Source organism: Rousettus aegyptiacus, unplaced genomic scaffold (genome assembly GCF_014176215.1).
Source record: "Rousettus aegyptiacus isolate mRouAeg1 unplaced genomic scaffold, mRouAeg1.p scaffold_m13_p_18, whole genome shotgun sequence".
Classification (NCBI taxonomy): domain Eukaryota; kingdom Metazoa; phylum Chordata; class Mammalia; order Chiroptera; family Pteropodidae; genus Rousettus; species Rousettus aegyptiacus.
The window spans coordinates 3321628-3337470 of record NW_023416293.1 but is presented as its reverse complement, the minus strand read 5'-3'; the positions used below and the strand labels follow the sequence as shown (position 1 = coordinate 3337470).

The 15843-nt window shown below is 32.4% G+C and overlaps 1 protein-coding gene across 15 annotated transcripts in view; it reads right to left on the bottom strand.

Annotated features, from left to right (window-relative positions):
- CDC42BPA (CDC42 binding protein kinase alpha) overlaps nucleotides 1–15843 on the bottom strand; it is a 214874-nt gene that overhangs the window by 167701 nt on the left and 31330 nt on the right. For all 15 annotated transcript variants that reach the window (XM_016157423.2, XM_016157428.2, XM_016157425.2 and 12 more), the window contains one exon: nucleotides 11897–11988. In XM_016157423.2, coding sequence (XP_016012909.1) covers nucleotides 11897–11988 — 92 coding nt within the window. Of the gene's footprint in view, nucleotides 1–11896; nucleotides 11989–15843 lie in introns of those variants that run through there.

The following is a 15843-nucleotide window of genomic DNA, read 5'->3' as shown; positions in this document are numbered from 1 at the left end:
TCCACTGCGTCCCTCACAGTGCCCGCATCACAAGCATGGCCCAGCAGAGGGAGCCTTCCCTGTGCACGCTCACTTCCTGCAGTCCAAGCCTGAAGTCCAACAAGTCACCTACGAGATACAGAGAGGCCAATCTATGTGGGCTGGAGCGTAAAAAATGCCACCCACTACTGAGTGGCTGTCAACTAGAAAAGTGACTAGGGTAACAACTGTTCCTTCTAATTCTCTCAGGGCTACCGTGGAATCAGAGATCATGGCTGGAATCCCAGTGCTAGAAAAAAGTTTAGCCTACTGTAGCCTATCCAGCCAGCCCTGCCTAAATTTTTCATGTTGGCTTTTGGTTTTGTTTTTGTTTTATTATATGGCAGGTGTGGTTAAGGTGGGGATGGGGGTGGAAATTCCTTGTATTTTTTAGTTCGGATAAGGTTGAAACGCTTCGACAGGGGCTAGTGTGCTTTAGGGCCTGAAAGACGAGACTAGGCCAAGTCTGTGGACACTATTTGAGTCGATCTGTTCTGAGTTAAACAGAGCTCTCTTGCACAGAAATCAGTTCCAGACCCTGACTGCATCACAGCTGCCTCAGTAAGCCTCGCCGCTTGTAAGGCAGTGAGTCCTTTAAGTCTCCCGATGAGGACTTTCACCGACTGGTTCTCACGCCAGCTGCTCCGAATCCTGCTGCGACCACCTCCAGCCAGAACATCTCCAGAGAAGGAGACTGAGGGAGAACCTGAAGTCTGACCAGTTTCCCAAAGGAACGGAAATGGAATTTCTAACAGGGAATTCACATTCCCACATATATTCAGTACCTCTTACCAAACAGTTATTTTTTAGGTTTGGAACAAGTTAATAGGAGACATGAGAGACTGGCAGTTCTCTAAATAAAGAAAGCCACTGTGTCCTGGGGTCCCTAAATCTGTTGCGTCTTCCAGTATTACATATTTTCTGTTCTTTTCTGTAACATTTCTTTTTCGAACAGAAGCTTTATTCGCAATGAATGTGAACTGATCTTGTGCATAAACAATACCAGCACTGGCTAAAATTGAATCCAATAGAATAATTTAAAATAAAACCAGGGGCTTCCTACTAGGTATAGATTTGAATGACCTCTACTCTTTTTGTAAAACTAGTTTCGGAGAAAACAATTTTTACCATTTTTAAAAATCACTGCTTTACTCTACCAATTATTTTAACACAGAATGGAACAGCTATGCCATTAAAAAATTCTATTTTCAAAAAATAAACACTTCTAAGACTTGATTTGTTAATCTGCTTATCTTGCCAATTTCTGAGAAGGGAGAGTTTTAAAAGCTCTATATTCAACTGTTGAAACTCCTGTATTCCCCTATGCAAATTCTTTTCAGTTGCTGCTCTACATATTTTAAAGTTAATTTGTTAGTTCAACATATATTCTAGTATTATTAGTTTCCCTTAAAAATATTTCTAATTGATTATAACAAAGAAAATAGAACAAACGTAGAGTTAAACACATTTACACGGTGAACACATAACTAAAATCCAGATCAAAAAACAGGACATCGCGGCAAACCAGAAACCTGGCCACAGCTTCCACCTCCCCACTGGAGATAACCAATATCCTGACTTTTGTGATAAAATCAAATACTTTGCATTCTTTCCTATGTTGCCTCCTTCACTCAACATATTGTCAGGTTTTAGAAACAAGGTTATTCTAGTTGGATAAAATGAGTTTGGCAGTGGGCCTTCTTTTTCTGTTATCTGGGGAAGTTTAAATTTAGAATTACTTTTTCCTTAAATGATTCACAAAACCTGCGGATTAAATCATCTCAACGTGGAAAAAAATTTTGAATGGTTTAAATAATACATTTACATGCTTCAAAAATCAAAACAAAAATAAAAAGGATTCCCCCTGAGAAGTCTACCTCCATTCCTGGCTATTTACGTTGAGCCCATTCCCTCATGTCCCTGTAGAATGCTACTTTATGAAAATATAAGTATGAACTGTAACACTTCTACCTCTTTAACACTGCATGTGCATCCTGTATCTTCTTTAACTCACTTGACAATATGCCCTGGAGCTCTGTCCACCAGGGCGCAGTGAGCGCCTCCTTCCCCGGGTGCACAGCATCCCACCGAGCGTCCCACCGTGCGTTCTCCTGCTGCGTCTGTCTGCTTTTTCAAACTTGAACACTCAATCTATTTGTAGTTTGTCCCGATATGTAATAAGGATTTTAAGTGGATCCACAAAGAGACTTCCAACTGACTACGCAGTTGTCTCCAGACCATTAAAAAGTCTATCTCTTTTGCACTGATTAGAGATGCTGTCTTTAGCAAATATTAAATATTAAATTATGTGTATTTGAGACCATTTCTGAACTTCTTATTCATGTACTATTTCCTAAGGCTTTATAACATGTTTTAACATATAGTGTGTCTGGCACTGTTCTACTTTTTAAGAGTTTTTCTAATGATTCTTAATTATTTTCACATATAAACTTCAGACCAGTCCATTTAATAATTAGCATATGTTTAAAATCCTTTAATCAATTAATTTAGAAAGAATTAACACTTAGGATGTGGAGATTATAAATGCATTTTTCTTTCCTGTTACCTTTCAACTGTGGTTGTTCATAAATATAAAAGTTCGTGATTTCTGCATATGTATTATTATTATTCTTGATTTATCTCTTTAATTTGTAGTAACTTTCAGTTATTATTTGGGCTTCTGAAATTATATTTACAAACTAAGGTTCTTCTAACTCTTCCTTTCCAATTCTTATACCTGACTGATACAGACTTTTTGACAGAAATTGTGTGCCTGTGTGGGTGTGTGCACTCACACATATGCCTGGGTCACTCCGATTCATTTTATTTGACTCTAATTTTTGGCAATTTATTTGATACCACCCTCTGGTTTACATACCGACAGAAAGGAAGAAGAAAGAGAACAGAGTTTATCAGCAAGAAGAAAACTGACGCTGATGTTTCTGTGATAAGAACATTGTGACACTGCTTAAAAAATGATACATTCTTAGAGTGGGGGGGAAAAATCCATATTAAAGAGCAATGACTAGGAAAATAATGCAGAGATACCTGGCCAACAAGTCAATAGAGACACTGTAAGAGAACATTAAAAATATTCAAATAGACCAAAAGAAGGCAGGGAGAGAGCAACAGAAGAACAAGGATGAGGCGAATGGAAAACAAAGACTGGCATACCTAAACCTACTAGATTTACAAACATATTAATCTCAAATGGTTTGAACCAGGCTTCAGTAAACCATGGTCTGAAAAGTCAAATATCGCCTGATGCCTGTTTTATAAATAAAGTTTCATTTGAACACAGCCAAATTCATTCATTTACCAATTGTCCAGGGCCACTTTCACACTGCAATGCAAGGAGAATAGTTGCAGCACAAACCATATAAACTGAAAAAATTTTAAATATTTAGTGTCAGGTAAGTTACCAAAAAAAAAAAAAAAAAAAAAAAGCCTGTCAGCCTATGGTCTAAACAGTCCAACTAAAGTCCAGAAACTATCAGAATGTATAAAAAAAAGGCAAAACCTAAGTATAAGCAATCCAAAAGATTCACTTTAAACATAAAAGTAAAAAAAGGTTTGAGCCATATGAAAGCTGGCTATATTGAGAAAAATTAGACTACAAGAATATTAAATACAAGGAAACATTCCATAATGATGAGTTGCTCCATCAGGAATATGTAAAAATTGGAAAAGTGTATGCTCCTATTGAGTTTCAAAATGCACAAAATAAACAGTGACAGGAGGAGAAACAGACAATATTCACAATTACATTTGAAGAGTTTAATACCCCTCTCTCAAAAGACTAAACGAATGTAGAATAAAAATTATTGTCAAGTGCATATGGAATGTCCATATAGATAGGTTGTATTATTACCATAAAACAAATTTCAATTAACCTCAAAAGTATTGAAAAATATTGAAAAATTAGAGTATAATGGATGACCTTAACAAAAATAAATTAGATCTCAATAACTCACACAGCCCCCAAATTATTAAAAGTAAATGATATACTTAATAACTCACCAATGAAAGAAGATATCAAAGAGAATGTTAAATGTTATATACTTTGATATAAATAATAATGAAAATATAACATCAATCTGTGGGATACTTTTTAACTTAAAAAGTTAAGTTAAAAAGAGACAAAAATTATACACAATTCACAAACCCAAAGCTTTGTTTAATAATTAACAACAATGAAAAACCTCCAACATAATCAATCAAGAATAAGAGGAATAAAATGTGTTTAAAATATCAGTAATGAAAGAGGGACTATCACCTCATATTCCACAGACATCAAAAAAATAGCAGAGGGATTTTATGAATAATTTCATACATTCAAACACTTAAACAAAGTAGACAAATTCTATGAAAAACAAAACTTACTAAATCTGACACAAGATGAAATAAAAATTCTAAATAGCTCTATAATCATGAAGAAATTAAATTATTAGGATTAAATTCCCCCAAAAGAAAAAGCCAAGTCCATATGATTTCACTGGTAAATTCCATTAAACATTTTAGAAAAGAAAAATTCCAAATATATGCAAATTTTTTCAAAAAAAAAATGAAAAAGAGCAAACACTCCCTAATGCATTTTATATGTCTAGCATATAAAATGAGACACAGACATTCTTAAAAAAAGAAAATTAAAGTCACATTCCCCATAAATACAGATATGAAAATATTTAGAACATAAAGAGCCTAATAAAAATTAGGTGCATGGGAGAAGTCAATCTGAAAAGGCTACATAGTATGTGATTCCAACTACATGATATTCTGGAAAAGGCAAAACTATAGAGAGGTATAGGGAAAGAGAGATGAACAGACATAGCACGGAAGATTTTTTAAGCAGTGAAACTATTATGTATGATACTATAATGGTGGGTTATATGTCAGTACACACATTTGTCTGAGTTGATTCAATGTATAACACAGAGTGAACCCTAATGCAAACTATAGACTTTGGGGTTAATGATGTGTCAATGTAGACTCACTATTGCAACAAAAGTATCATCACTCTGGTGGGTATACTGATAGTGGAGAGGCTACCCACGCACAGAGGCAAGGGATGCATGGGAACTCTGTTCTTGATCAGTTTTGCTATGAACATAAAATTGCTTTAAAAAAATTCTATTAAAGAAAGTCAAATTATCTACCATATTAACAGAATAAAAGAGCAAATCTATATTATTGCAATATAAAAAGCACAGGAAAATTCGGCATCTATTAATAATTAAATATTCTTAATTCTCAGCAAGTGTGTAACAGAAGACAATTTCTTCAATCAGATAAAGGACATCTACAAAAACACCTACAATTAATATACTTAATAGTGAAACACTGAATCCTTTCTCCTTAAGTTCAGGAATAAGGTAAGGATGTCTACCCTCACGACACCCATTCGACATTGTACTAGAGATCCAAACTAGTACAATACAATAAAGAAATAGAAGGTATAAAATCTGGAAGATGAAAAGGAGACTGTCCTTATTCTCAAACAATATGATTATTTACTTAGAAAAACTGAGAAAGTGGCAACCAAAACAACAAAAACTTAAAAATAAATTAATTTAGAAAATTAAGTCAGATACAAAAATCAGTGGTGTATCTACATATTAGCAGCATACTCTCTGTATATAAAGTTGTTTTAAATATGACTCATCATAGCATCGAATAACATAAAATACCTAGGAAACTTAACAAAATACTTAGGAAACTTAACTGTACACAAAAATAGCAAAGCATTCTTGAAAAAAAATGAAAATAGACCTTGAAATACAAATATCTTGTTCGTGGACTAACAAGTAGAGTCAACAGTATTCAGATCTATAAATTAAATGCATACTCAATTTCGATACCAGTAGGTTTTGGTGAAAACTGACATGACTGATTCTAAAAATTAAACAATAACTCAAATGTCCTAGAATAGCTAAAACAATTGATAAAAGAACAAAGCAGGAGGACTTAGATTTTGTTACACACTCTCAACTTTACGGTAAAGTTACAGGAATCAAGGTAATATGGTATTGGCATCGGGACAAACAAAGAGATCAATGAAGCAGAATAGAAAGCAGAAATAGATCAACACTTAATAGTCAACTGATTTTTTTGACAAAGATGCTAAAGTAATTTAATATGGGGAAAACAGCCTTTTCAACAAATGGTGCTGAAACAACTGGATATCCGTATTTTAAAAAATGAGCTTTGATCTCTATCTCAAATTATACGTGAATTAATTTGAAATGAATCACCAATGTAAGCATAAGAGCTAAAATTATAAAAGCTTTTTTAAAAAAATAGGTGAATATCTTTGTGACCCAGATATAAACAAGGATTTCTTAGGAAAAAAGAAAAAAGAAAATAATAACCGTAAGAGGAAAAAAATTGATAAAATTATGCCATCAAAATTTAAAACTTCTGCTCATCAAAAGACATTTTTTAAAAAATTCAGGTAAGCCATCCAGCTTGTAAGAAAATACTGACAAAACATTTATCTGACAAAGGACATTTATAAGTATAAAGAACTCCTACAACTCAATAATAAAAAAACAAATACTCTAAGTTTTAAAAATGAGCAAAATATTTGATCATATATTTCACAAAGAAAGTGTTAAGAATGGTGAATCATTATAAATCGTTATAAATCCAAATAACAATGTAATTTAAGATCATGAGATACTATTACACACCTAGTTGAATGGCTAAAATTACAAAGACTAATAACAAAAAATATTAGTGAGAACATGGAACTGGTAGGAATGTAAAATGAAGAAAGTGTGCCAGTTTCTTTTAAATTTAAACATGACTTATCATTTAACACAGCAGTTCCATTCCTAGGTATTTATGCAAGAACAATCAAAGCATATTTCCATAAAAACTCATACAAGAATATTCCTAATAGCCAAAGAACCAGAAACAACCCAAATGTTCATAAAACAGAAGAATGGATAAATTGTAGTATGTTACTAAAACAGTATACTACTCAGCAATAGAAAGTAAGTATTAATACATGTGATCTCAAGGATGGATCTCACACACATTATTCTGAGTGAAAGAAGCTGGACACAACAAAAGTACATATGGTACAATTCTATTTATGTGAAATTTTCAAATAGACAAAACTAATCCACAGTCAAAATTTAGAACAGTGGTTGCCACAAGATGGATATTATGGAGAACTGACAAGGAAGAGAATTTCCGAGGGTGATGTAAATGTTCTCTATCTTGATAACAGTGAAGCCATTTCTCAAAGCTCACAGAAATGTACATATATAATTAGTGTATTTCGACATACATAAAATTTACCTCAAAAGATATACACAAATAACAACAACAACAAAAAAATTGCACTCCTAGGGTGGATGGCTTCACTAGTGAATTGTTCCAGACATTTAAAGACAGAAATAATACCCATCTTACCCAAACTCTTACAGAAAACTTAGAAAGCAAGAAGACTTCCCAAATTGTCTTATGAGATAAGCATATCATTCAAAAATATAAGAAAATTATAAGATAGGTCAATTAAAGGCCAATCTTGCTCATGCACATGAACAAAGCAATGCTAAACAACATGACAAATTGAACCCAACTATATATTAAAAGGATGCATCAGGAATAATTAGATTTTGGCATATGTAAAAATTAATGTAATTCCCACATTAACCAAATACAGAGGTTAAATCATATCATCAAAATAGATATACGGAAGGTTTTGACAAAGTTAACTCATATGCACAACAAAAGCTCTCAATGGCCCAGGAGTAGGAGGAAAACTCTCTTAACCTGAAATACAGTAACAATTTAAAAAATAAAGAAAGCTGTAGCAAACTTCAAACTCAGTATAATACTGAGCATTTCCCCCAAAATAATAAACCCAGACAAAAGTTTTATTTCCACTACCTGAATTCAACAATTTATGGAAAGATCTCCACTGCAATAACACATGAAGAAAAAATAAAAGGCATAAATATTGGCAAGAAAGGGGGAAAAAAGTTGTCATCTGAAAATACTGGGTACATGAAAAATTCAAAAATTTAATTGTAAATCAAAATAACTTAATAATATAGCAAGTAATGACATAATACTCTATCCTTAAATACAAAATCAATATACAAAAATAAGTTCTATTTCTATTCTAACAAAGAAGTTAGAAAATGAGATTCTAAAAATATCATTTACAGCTCATTAACAAATGTCAAAAACCCATAAATGAATTTAATTAAACACGAACAAGAGTTCTACAATGAAAACCATTTAAAACATTAATAAGAGTAACACATACAAGGTCACTCAATTTACAACAAAAAGTTCCTTTGCAATCAAGGAAAGGAAGTCTTTCCATGATGAGACTGAGAAACCTGCAAAGAATAAAAGGAACCTTAATCTAGACCTCAGAACACACAAAATAATCAATACCAGATGGACACAGACCTAAATGTTCAAGATTTTTTTTTTAAGATTATAGTATATAGGAAAATATCTTCATGACCTTGGCATTAAAAAATTTTCTTTAAAAAAAAAAAAGTAACAATCATAATAAAAGATTTAATTAACTAGACTTCACTAAAACTAAGAACTCTTCAATAAAAGGTCCAAATTTAGAGGGAAAAGCCAAGTCACAGAAAGAGATATTTTATTTGATTCACATGTACGTGCTCGTGCGCGCACACACACACACACCCCTTCCAACAAAGGATTTGCATATAGAACTTTCTCCGTAAGTCAGACTTACCTACCCGCTCTCACCGTCCCAATCCCAGAACGTGCACTCCTTTCAAAAGGCTGTGCAAGTTATGTGAAGTGATATGAACATGGCCTCAACGTTAAGAGTTATCAGGGAATGTGAATATAAATCACAATTTAACACCAATACTCAGTCATCAAAATAATAACTACAGTAAAAAAAAAAAAAAAATGACCCAGTGTTGACAAGGCCGTGAAGCAACTGAAATCTTCACACGTTGTTGGTGGGAGTATAAACAGATACCACCTGAGAAATTATTTGCACTATCTATGAAAGCTAAATAGGCCTAATCTGTGACCCAGCAAATCCACTCCTAAATTCATATCAAACATAAATGAGTGCTTCTATCTCCCAAAGACACACACAAGAATGTTCAAAATCAGGAGCTATCACACTTCCTGACATCGAGCTATACTATAAAACCGCAATCATCAAAACAATATGGTACTGGCATAAAAACAGACAAATAGACCAATGAAACAGAAATGAGCACCCAGAAATAAACCCAAGCATTTAAGGTCAAGTAATATTGAACAAGGGAGCCAAGAAAACTCAATAGAAAAAAGACAATCTCTTCAACAAATGGTGCTAGGATAACTGGATAGTCACTTATAAAAGAATGAAACTGAACCCATTACACCCCTCACAAAAATTAACTTGAAATGGATTAAAGACTTAAATGTAAGACCTGGAACCATAAAATTCCTAGAAGAAAACCCTTGACATAGGTCTTAGTAATGACTTTTTGGATATGAAACCTAACAAGCAACAAAACAAGTGAGAAAATCAAAAATACACAAATAGGATTACATCAAACTAAAAAGCTTCTGTACAGGTATTTAAACCATCAACAAAGTGAAAAGACAACCTATGGAATGGGGAAAAATATTTGCAAATCATATATCTGATTTGAAGTTAATATCTAAAACATATAAAGAACACATAAAATTCAATAGCAAAAAAAAATAACCTAATTTAAAAATGGGTAAAGAGCGTGAAAAGACATTTCTCCAAAGAAAATATATGACAGGCCAAAAGGTACACGAAAAGATGTCCAACATCACTAGTCATTAAGGAAATGCAAGTTAAACCCACAGTGAGATATCACCTCATGCCTGCTGAAATAGTCATCACCAAAAAGACAGAAGATAACGTGTGCTGGCGAGGGATGTGGCGAAGGGGAACCTTTCTTGGTGGAATTGTAAATTGGTGCAGCCACTATGAAAAACAGTGTGGAGGATCCTCAAATAATTAAAAATAGACCTACCATATCCAGCAATTTCATTCTGGGAATATACTCACAGGAAACAAAAACACTAATCAAAAAGATATCTGCACCTCCATGTTCACAGCAGCATTATTTACAATAGCCAAGACATGGAAACAACCTAAGGGTCCATGGATGAACGGACAAAGAAATTGTGGTATATACATACGATGGAATACTATTCAGCCATAAAAAATGAGAAAATTTCACCATACAATATGGATGGACCTCAAAGTCATTACACTGAGTAAAATAAGTAAGACAGAGAAAGACAAATACTGTACAGATCTCACTTACATGTAGAATCTTGGAGAAAAAAAAAAACAACACGAAACTCATAGAAAGAGATGAGACTTGTGGGAGGAGGGGGAGGGTAAAATGGAGTAGGGTGGTCAATTAAAGAAGGTAAAATTTAAAAATTAATAGAAAGGGAAAAAAATAATTTCAAATACTCCATTAATCTAAGAATTGAGAGAAATATAATCCAGAAGGGGCAAGACAAATAGAAAACAAATAGTAGTAAGTAGTACTTTATTAATAAGTAGTAATTGTAGTAAGTAATTACATTAAATGTTAACTGACTATACTCCAATTAAATGACAAAAATTATCAGATTGGATTAAAAATAAAAAACTAACTATATTGTGCTTAACAGTAAATATCATAAGATTATTAAAAGCTGAAACTAAAAAGATGGAATAAGAAAGTTAATGCGAATACTAATAAGAGATAGGATCATTCTAAATATCAGATTAAGAAAATTTAACTCCAAAAGCATTATTTAAAGATAAGAAGGATAATTCCATTATGATAAAGAATTAATTGCCAGGAAGATATAACTTTGTATCAAGGAAAACTGAAAATAAATAAATAAATAAATAAATAAATAAATAAATAAATCCTATCTCGAGATTATTCATTTTCTCTCAGGAAATGAGAGCTCAAGCGGAGCAAACAAGAAAGTAAAAATGTGGGAAATTTGAACATTAATGAATTTGACCTGATATTTTACAGAACTGCACGGCCAATTTCAAAGAACTGAAACCACACGGTGTATGTTTTCTGACTGCTCTGGCATTACATTATAACTCGATAACAACATAGAACTAGAAAACCCTCCAAATATTTAGAAATTGAGCAATCTTAAGATAAAAAATAAAATATCACAACAAAAATTTTAAATCACATTGTATTTTGAGAAAAACAGTAATAAAAATGTTCCAATCCTTCCTGATATTCTAAAATGACATAAAGAATATCACATACTTAAGAATAAATCTGCTGAAAGATGTAGAAGTCCTCTCTGCTAAATGAAAACTATAAAACGTTAGTGAGATGAATTTATAAAGCCCTAAATAAATGGAGGAATATATCATGTTCATGAATTGGCTGACTCAGTATTATCTACAAACTGATCTCTAGTTTCAGTGCAATCCTAATCAAAATTCCAACAGATGTGTGGGTGTTTGTGTGGGTGTACGGTGTAGGTTTTTAAGAGTAAGTAGAAACCGAAACACTGGTTCTGAAATATTATGAAAATATAAGGGCCAAGAACAGAGGAGGAGAGGGAAGAAATTGGAGCACATACACTTCCAAACATCAAGGCAAAGTAGAAAAATTTAAGACAGTGTGGTATTGGCACAGGAACAAACAGACCAATGGAACAAAGTCCAGAAACGTAATTGAACTTACACTGATATATAAAAATAGAAATATCTTGGCAAAAAATCCATGTAGAAATATTTTACTCAAAACTTTAATATATTTTCTGATCAATCATATCAATTACAACAGCAAATAAATTTCAAACTGTATAAAATAACTTTCAAATTAATTAGCAGACCTTCTATAAATTCTTTATCTCTTACCTCTCCAAAAGCTCCTCGACCAATCACCTTTAATATTTCAAAGTCTTCTCTATGTAATCGCATCTGTTTCACTTTAGAAGTAAATGGTTTGGCTGAAACGAAAGAACAACATCAATTACTTTCTTAATGAAATGTGATGCAAATTAAATATAAATAATGGTTTTTCTCAAAAAATCAAATTATGATTAAGAATTAAGCCAAAGTAGTTAATAATCTCATCAAAATACATTGAGAAGAAATAGATTTAATTTCCACAACAAGAAAACAATGTTTCCTTTATTATATATGAATTTCATTTTTGGTGAAGAAACATATTTTTAAATGCCAAATAATATATGAAAAAATAACAAATGAGAAAACCATGGCAGCCATGGAAATGAACAGTCTGATAAAACTACCAAGGAATCCTGGTTTTGAACAAATTGGACTGGAAAAATTGAGATTGTGGCCACTGTGTATCAGTCAGGGTCCCAAGAGGAAATAAATTATCCTAATGTGAGGAAAGTTTACTTACAAATAAACTATTTACAGAAGTGTAGGGGGAATATTAGAAAACCGTAAGAAACAATGTCATAATCTGAGAATAGTGTCCCGACCCTTTCTCAGTTTCTATACCACCTATACTTGGTTAAGAAGGGTAGGTACAGAATACGTAAATTACAAAAAAAAAAAAAAAAAAAAAAAAATGTGGAGCCAGCCATTGTGAAATTAGTGCTGGTCTAGTTGCCAGCCAGAGCTAGAAAACTTCACAAAGCAGCCTACAAACATAACACTTGGCAGTTAAGTATACTTTGGCTTGTAAAACACCTGACACTCAAATAAAGTAGATGCTCTATATTTCTATCTCATTACTGACTCTAAATCCAAAAACAGCATTGCATCACAACTAGTTATTTGCAATCCAGTTCAGTTCTTCAAGAATAACTCTATGTATACCTTCCCCTGGATAACACCCTACTCATATAAAAGGTCAGAAATCTAGATATGTCAATTCTCAGAAACCCTACTGCAAAACAGGAAAAGAAACTATCTTTAAAGAGTAAATGGAATACAATTCAGATAAGCAAATGGTTGTGATGTTTTAGCAAAGGTGCAACGGATGACAATACGTGAATATATAAATATTATCTTTCCACGTAGCAGCATATACCCTGAAAACACCAAGCAAATGAGTGCTGTAAAATTGTGCATAATTGAGATTAAAGATTTTGTCAGTTACCCAAGTTTTATGAAAGTCTAGCATTAACATAAATTAAAATAATAACCCTGCTATTCTCTACTCCCTAGATCCTGCAAGTAAAACTCTCATTTCTTTGACATTGCAAAACTATTCCATTTTCAGGTATTCAAAATATGTAAAGCCAAACTGGCATACATAAAAGAAACAAACTCACCTTCATACTGAGATATCTTACTACATATATCTCTCAGCAATTAATGACTCAAGCAGACAAAAAAAAATATATCTGAACAGCATACACATAACACTCCACTTAAGAGTTGGAGAATATAATTCTCGAACACAGAGTGAACCTCTACATATTCTGATAACATGCCAAGACATAAAACTTCCTCCAACAAAATTCAAAGTACTGGGAACATAAAAACTAAATTACATGAATACGGTGTAATTAATGCAATTAGATATCAATAACAGATCACCAGGAAAGCCCATAAGCTCTGGGATCCAAAAACAATTTCAAAGAAATTAATAAGATAATTAGAGACTACTCAGAAATATATAATAAAATACATGCCAATATTTTTATGATAGAGCCTGAACCAGTATTTACCACCCCCCAAAAAGAGAAAGAGCCTTCAATATTTACATTAGAAAAGAAGAAAGGCTGAAAATTAAGGTGCTAAACACAACATAAAATGTTAGACCAGAGAAAAAACTCAAAGTAGAAGAAAATTAAAATCTAAGAAAGAAGAATAAAATTAATTTGAAAGTAAGCATATAATTAAAAAGCAACAAGGCCCAAGGGTGGTTCACTGAAAAGACTAATAAAACAAGAGAGAGGAAGGTATAAAAAAATCAATATTGCGAATGAGAAATTACACAAAACTACAGATGCTGCTGAGATTGAACAGATAGTAAGAGAATATCATAAACAACTTAGGCCAATAAATTTGAAAATGCAGAAGTGAACAAATTTCTGGAAAGAGTAACTGATTTTTTAAAAACTGAAAATATGAATTGTCTAATAAATAAGTTGAATCAATAGTTTAAAATCTTCCACAAAGAAAATAACAATTCTGAACAGCTTTACAAGCAAGTTCAACTAAACATGTAAGAAAGAGTTAACTCGTACATTAAATCAAAACTTCCAAAGACTGAACAAAGAGAAAGCTCTTTTCATCCCACCCTCATTTCATCCCAATCTCATACCGAAACTTCACACAATCTTGCTCATAAATGTGCAGATGCAAAAAGTCTCATCAAAATATTGTCCAACGAATCAATATATAAATAAATAACATGATCAAGTTGGGTTTATCCCAAGAATGCAATGATGTTTTAATATTAGAAAACTGATTAAAGTACTTCAAACATAAACAGATTGAAGAGAGAAATATCTCAAAAATATATTTACATACGAACATTGTTCAATAAAATTAAACAACAATGTATGCTATTTTTAAAACCCACACTTTTAACAAATGAGGAATAAAAGGGCATTTCCATGGCCTGCTAAATGACAGCTGTAGCAGCAGCGCCAGCAGCAAAACAGCAAACAACACTTAAAGGTAAGACGTTAAAAACATTCCCTTTAAGATCAGGAAACAACGAGGATGACTTCTGTTAAAATAATTGTGATTATCACTTTTATTTAACATTGTGATAATGATCCAAGCCAGTATAGTAAGAAAAGATATAAAACATAAAGGCCTGAAAAGGAAGAAAAACATTTAATAGTATTTTACACCATAATGCAGGCAGGCATTCGGGTTGTTTAAAAGACAATATGTAGAAGGTGTGACTTTGGGTTAGAGAATAATTTTTTAATCAAGATAAAATATAAAAAAGAAATCTGACTATGTAAAATTAAGAATGTTTTTAATCAAAAGACACCATAAAGGCAAGACACTAACTAGAAGAATTTAATTGTGACACATATAGCCAAAAATGGATTAGTATCCAGAATATATACCGATCAATTTAAAAGAAAAGGAGCACGCAAACTGAAACACGGTACAAAAGACAGACATTTAATGGAGAAGAGAGCACGAATGGCACATAAACATATCAAAAGATATTAAACCTCACTATTAATCAAAGAAATGTACCTAAAACCCCAATGACATACAGTTTCACACCCTTCTGACTGGCAAAAGTTTCAAAGTCAATAATACAAAGTGTTGGCAAGAATATCTCATCCACTGCTGGTGGGAATGTAAATAAATACAACCACTTTACTGAAGTTTGCCATTTAGCTATTTCAATTGAATGTGTACATATTTTGTAACCCAGAGATTCCTCCTTAGATATACAAGGGCACCTAGAGAAACTCTTGCACACAGAAACTAGAAAACCTGTATTATTCAGCATTACCCATAATAATGAAAACTTAGAAATGTCCATCCACATGAAGATGAATAAATATATTGTGGTTCAATCATACCATCAAGTAACATATGGAAGTGAAAATAAATGAACCATAGCTATTATAAGCAACATGGATAAATCTCGAAAACATAATTGGAAAAGAAGTCACAGAAAACATACAGCATGATTTCATTTACATAAAATTTAAAACCAGACAAAAATTAACAACATATTCTATAGGGATATTTATAAAGGTGATAAAACTATAAAGAAAAATATAAATTTCATGGTGGTGATTTATTCTGGAGGGAAAAGAGACACAGGATACACAGGGTTTTCTAAGTTCCTGTTACTATCCCATTTCTTAAGCTGGATCAAGGGTATAGGAATGTTCATC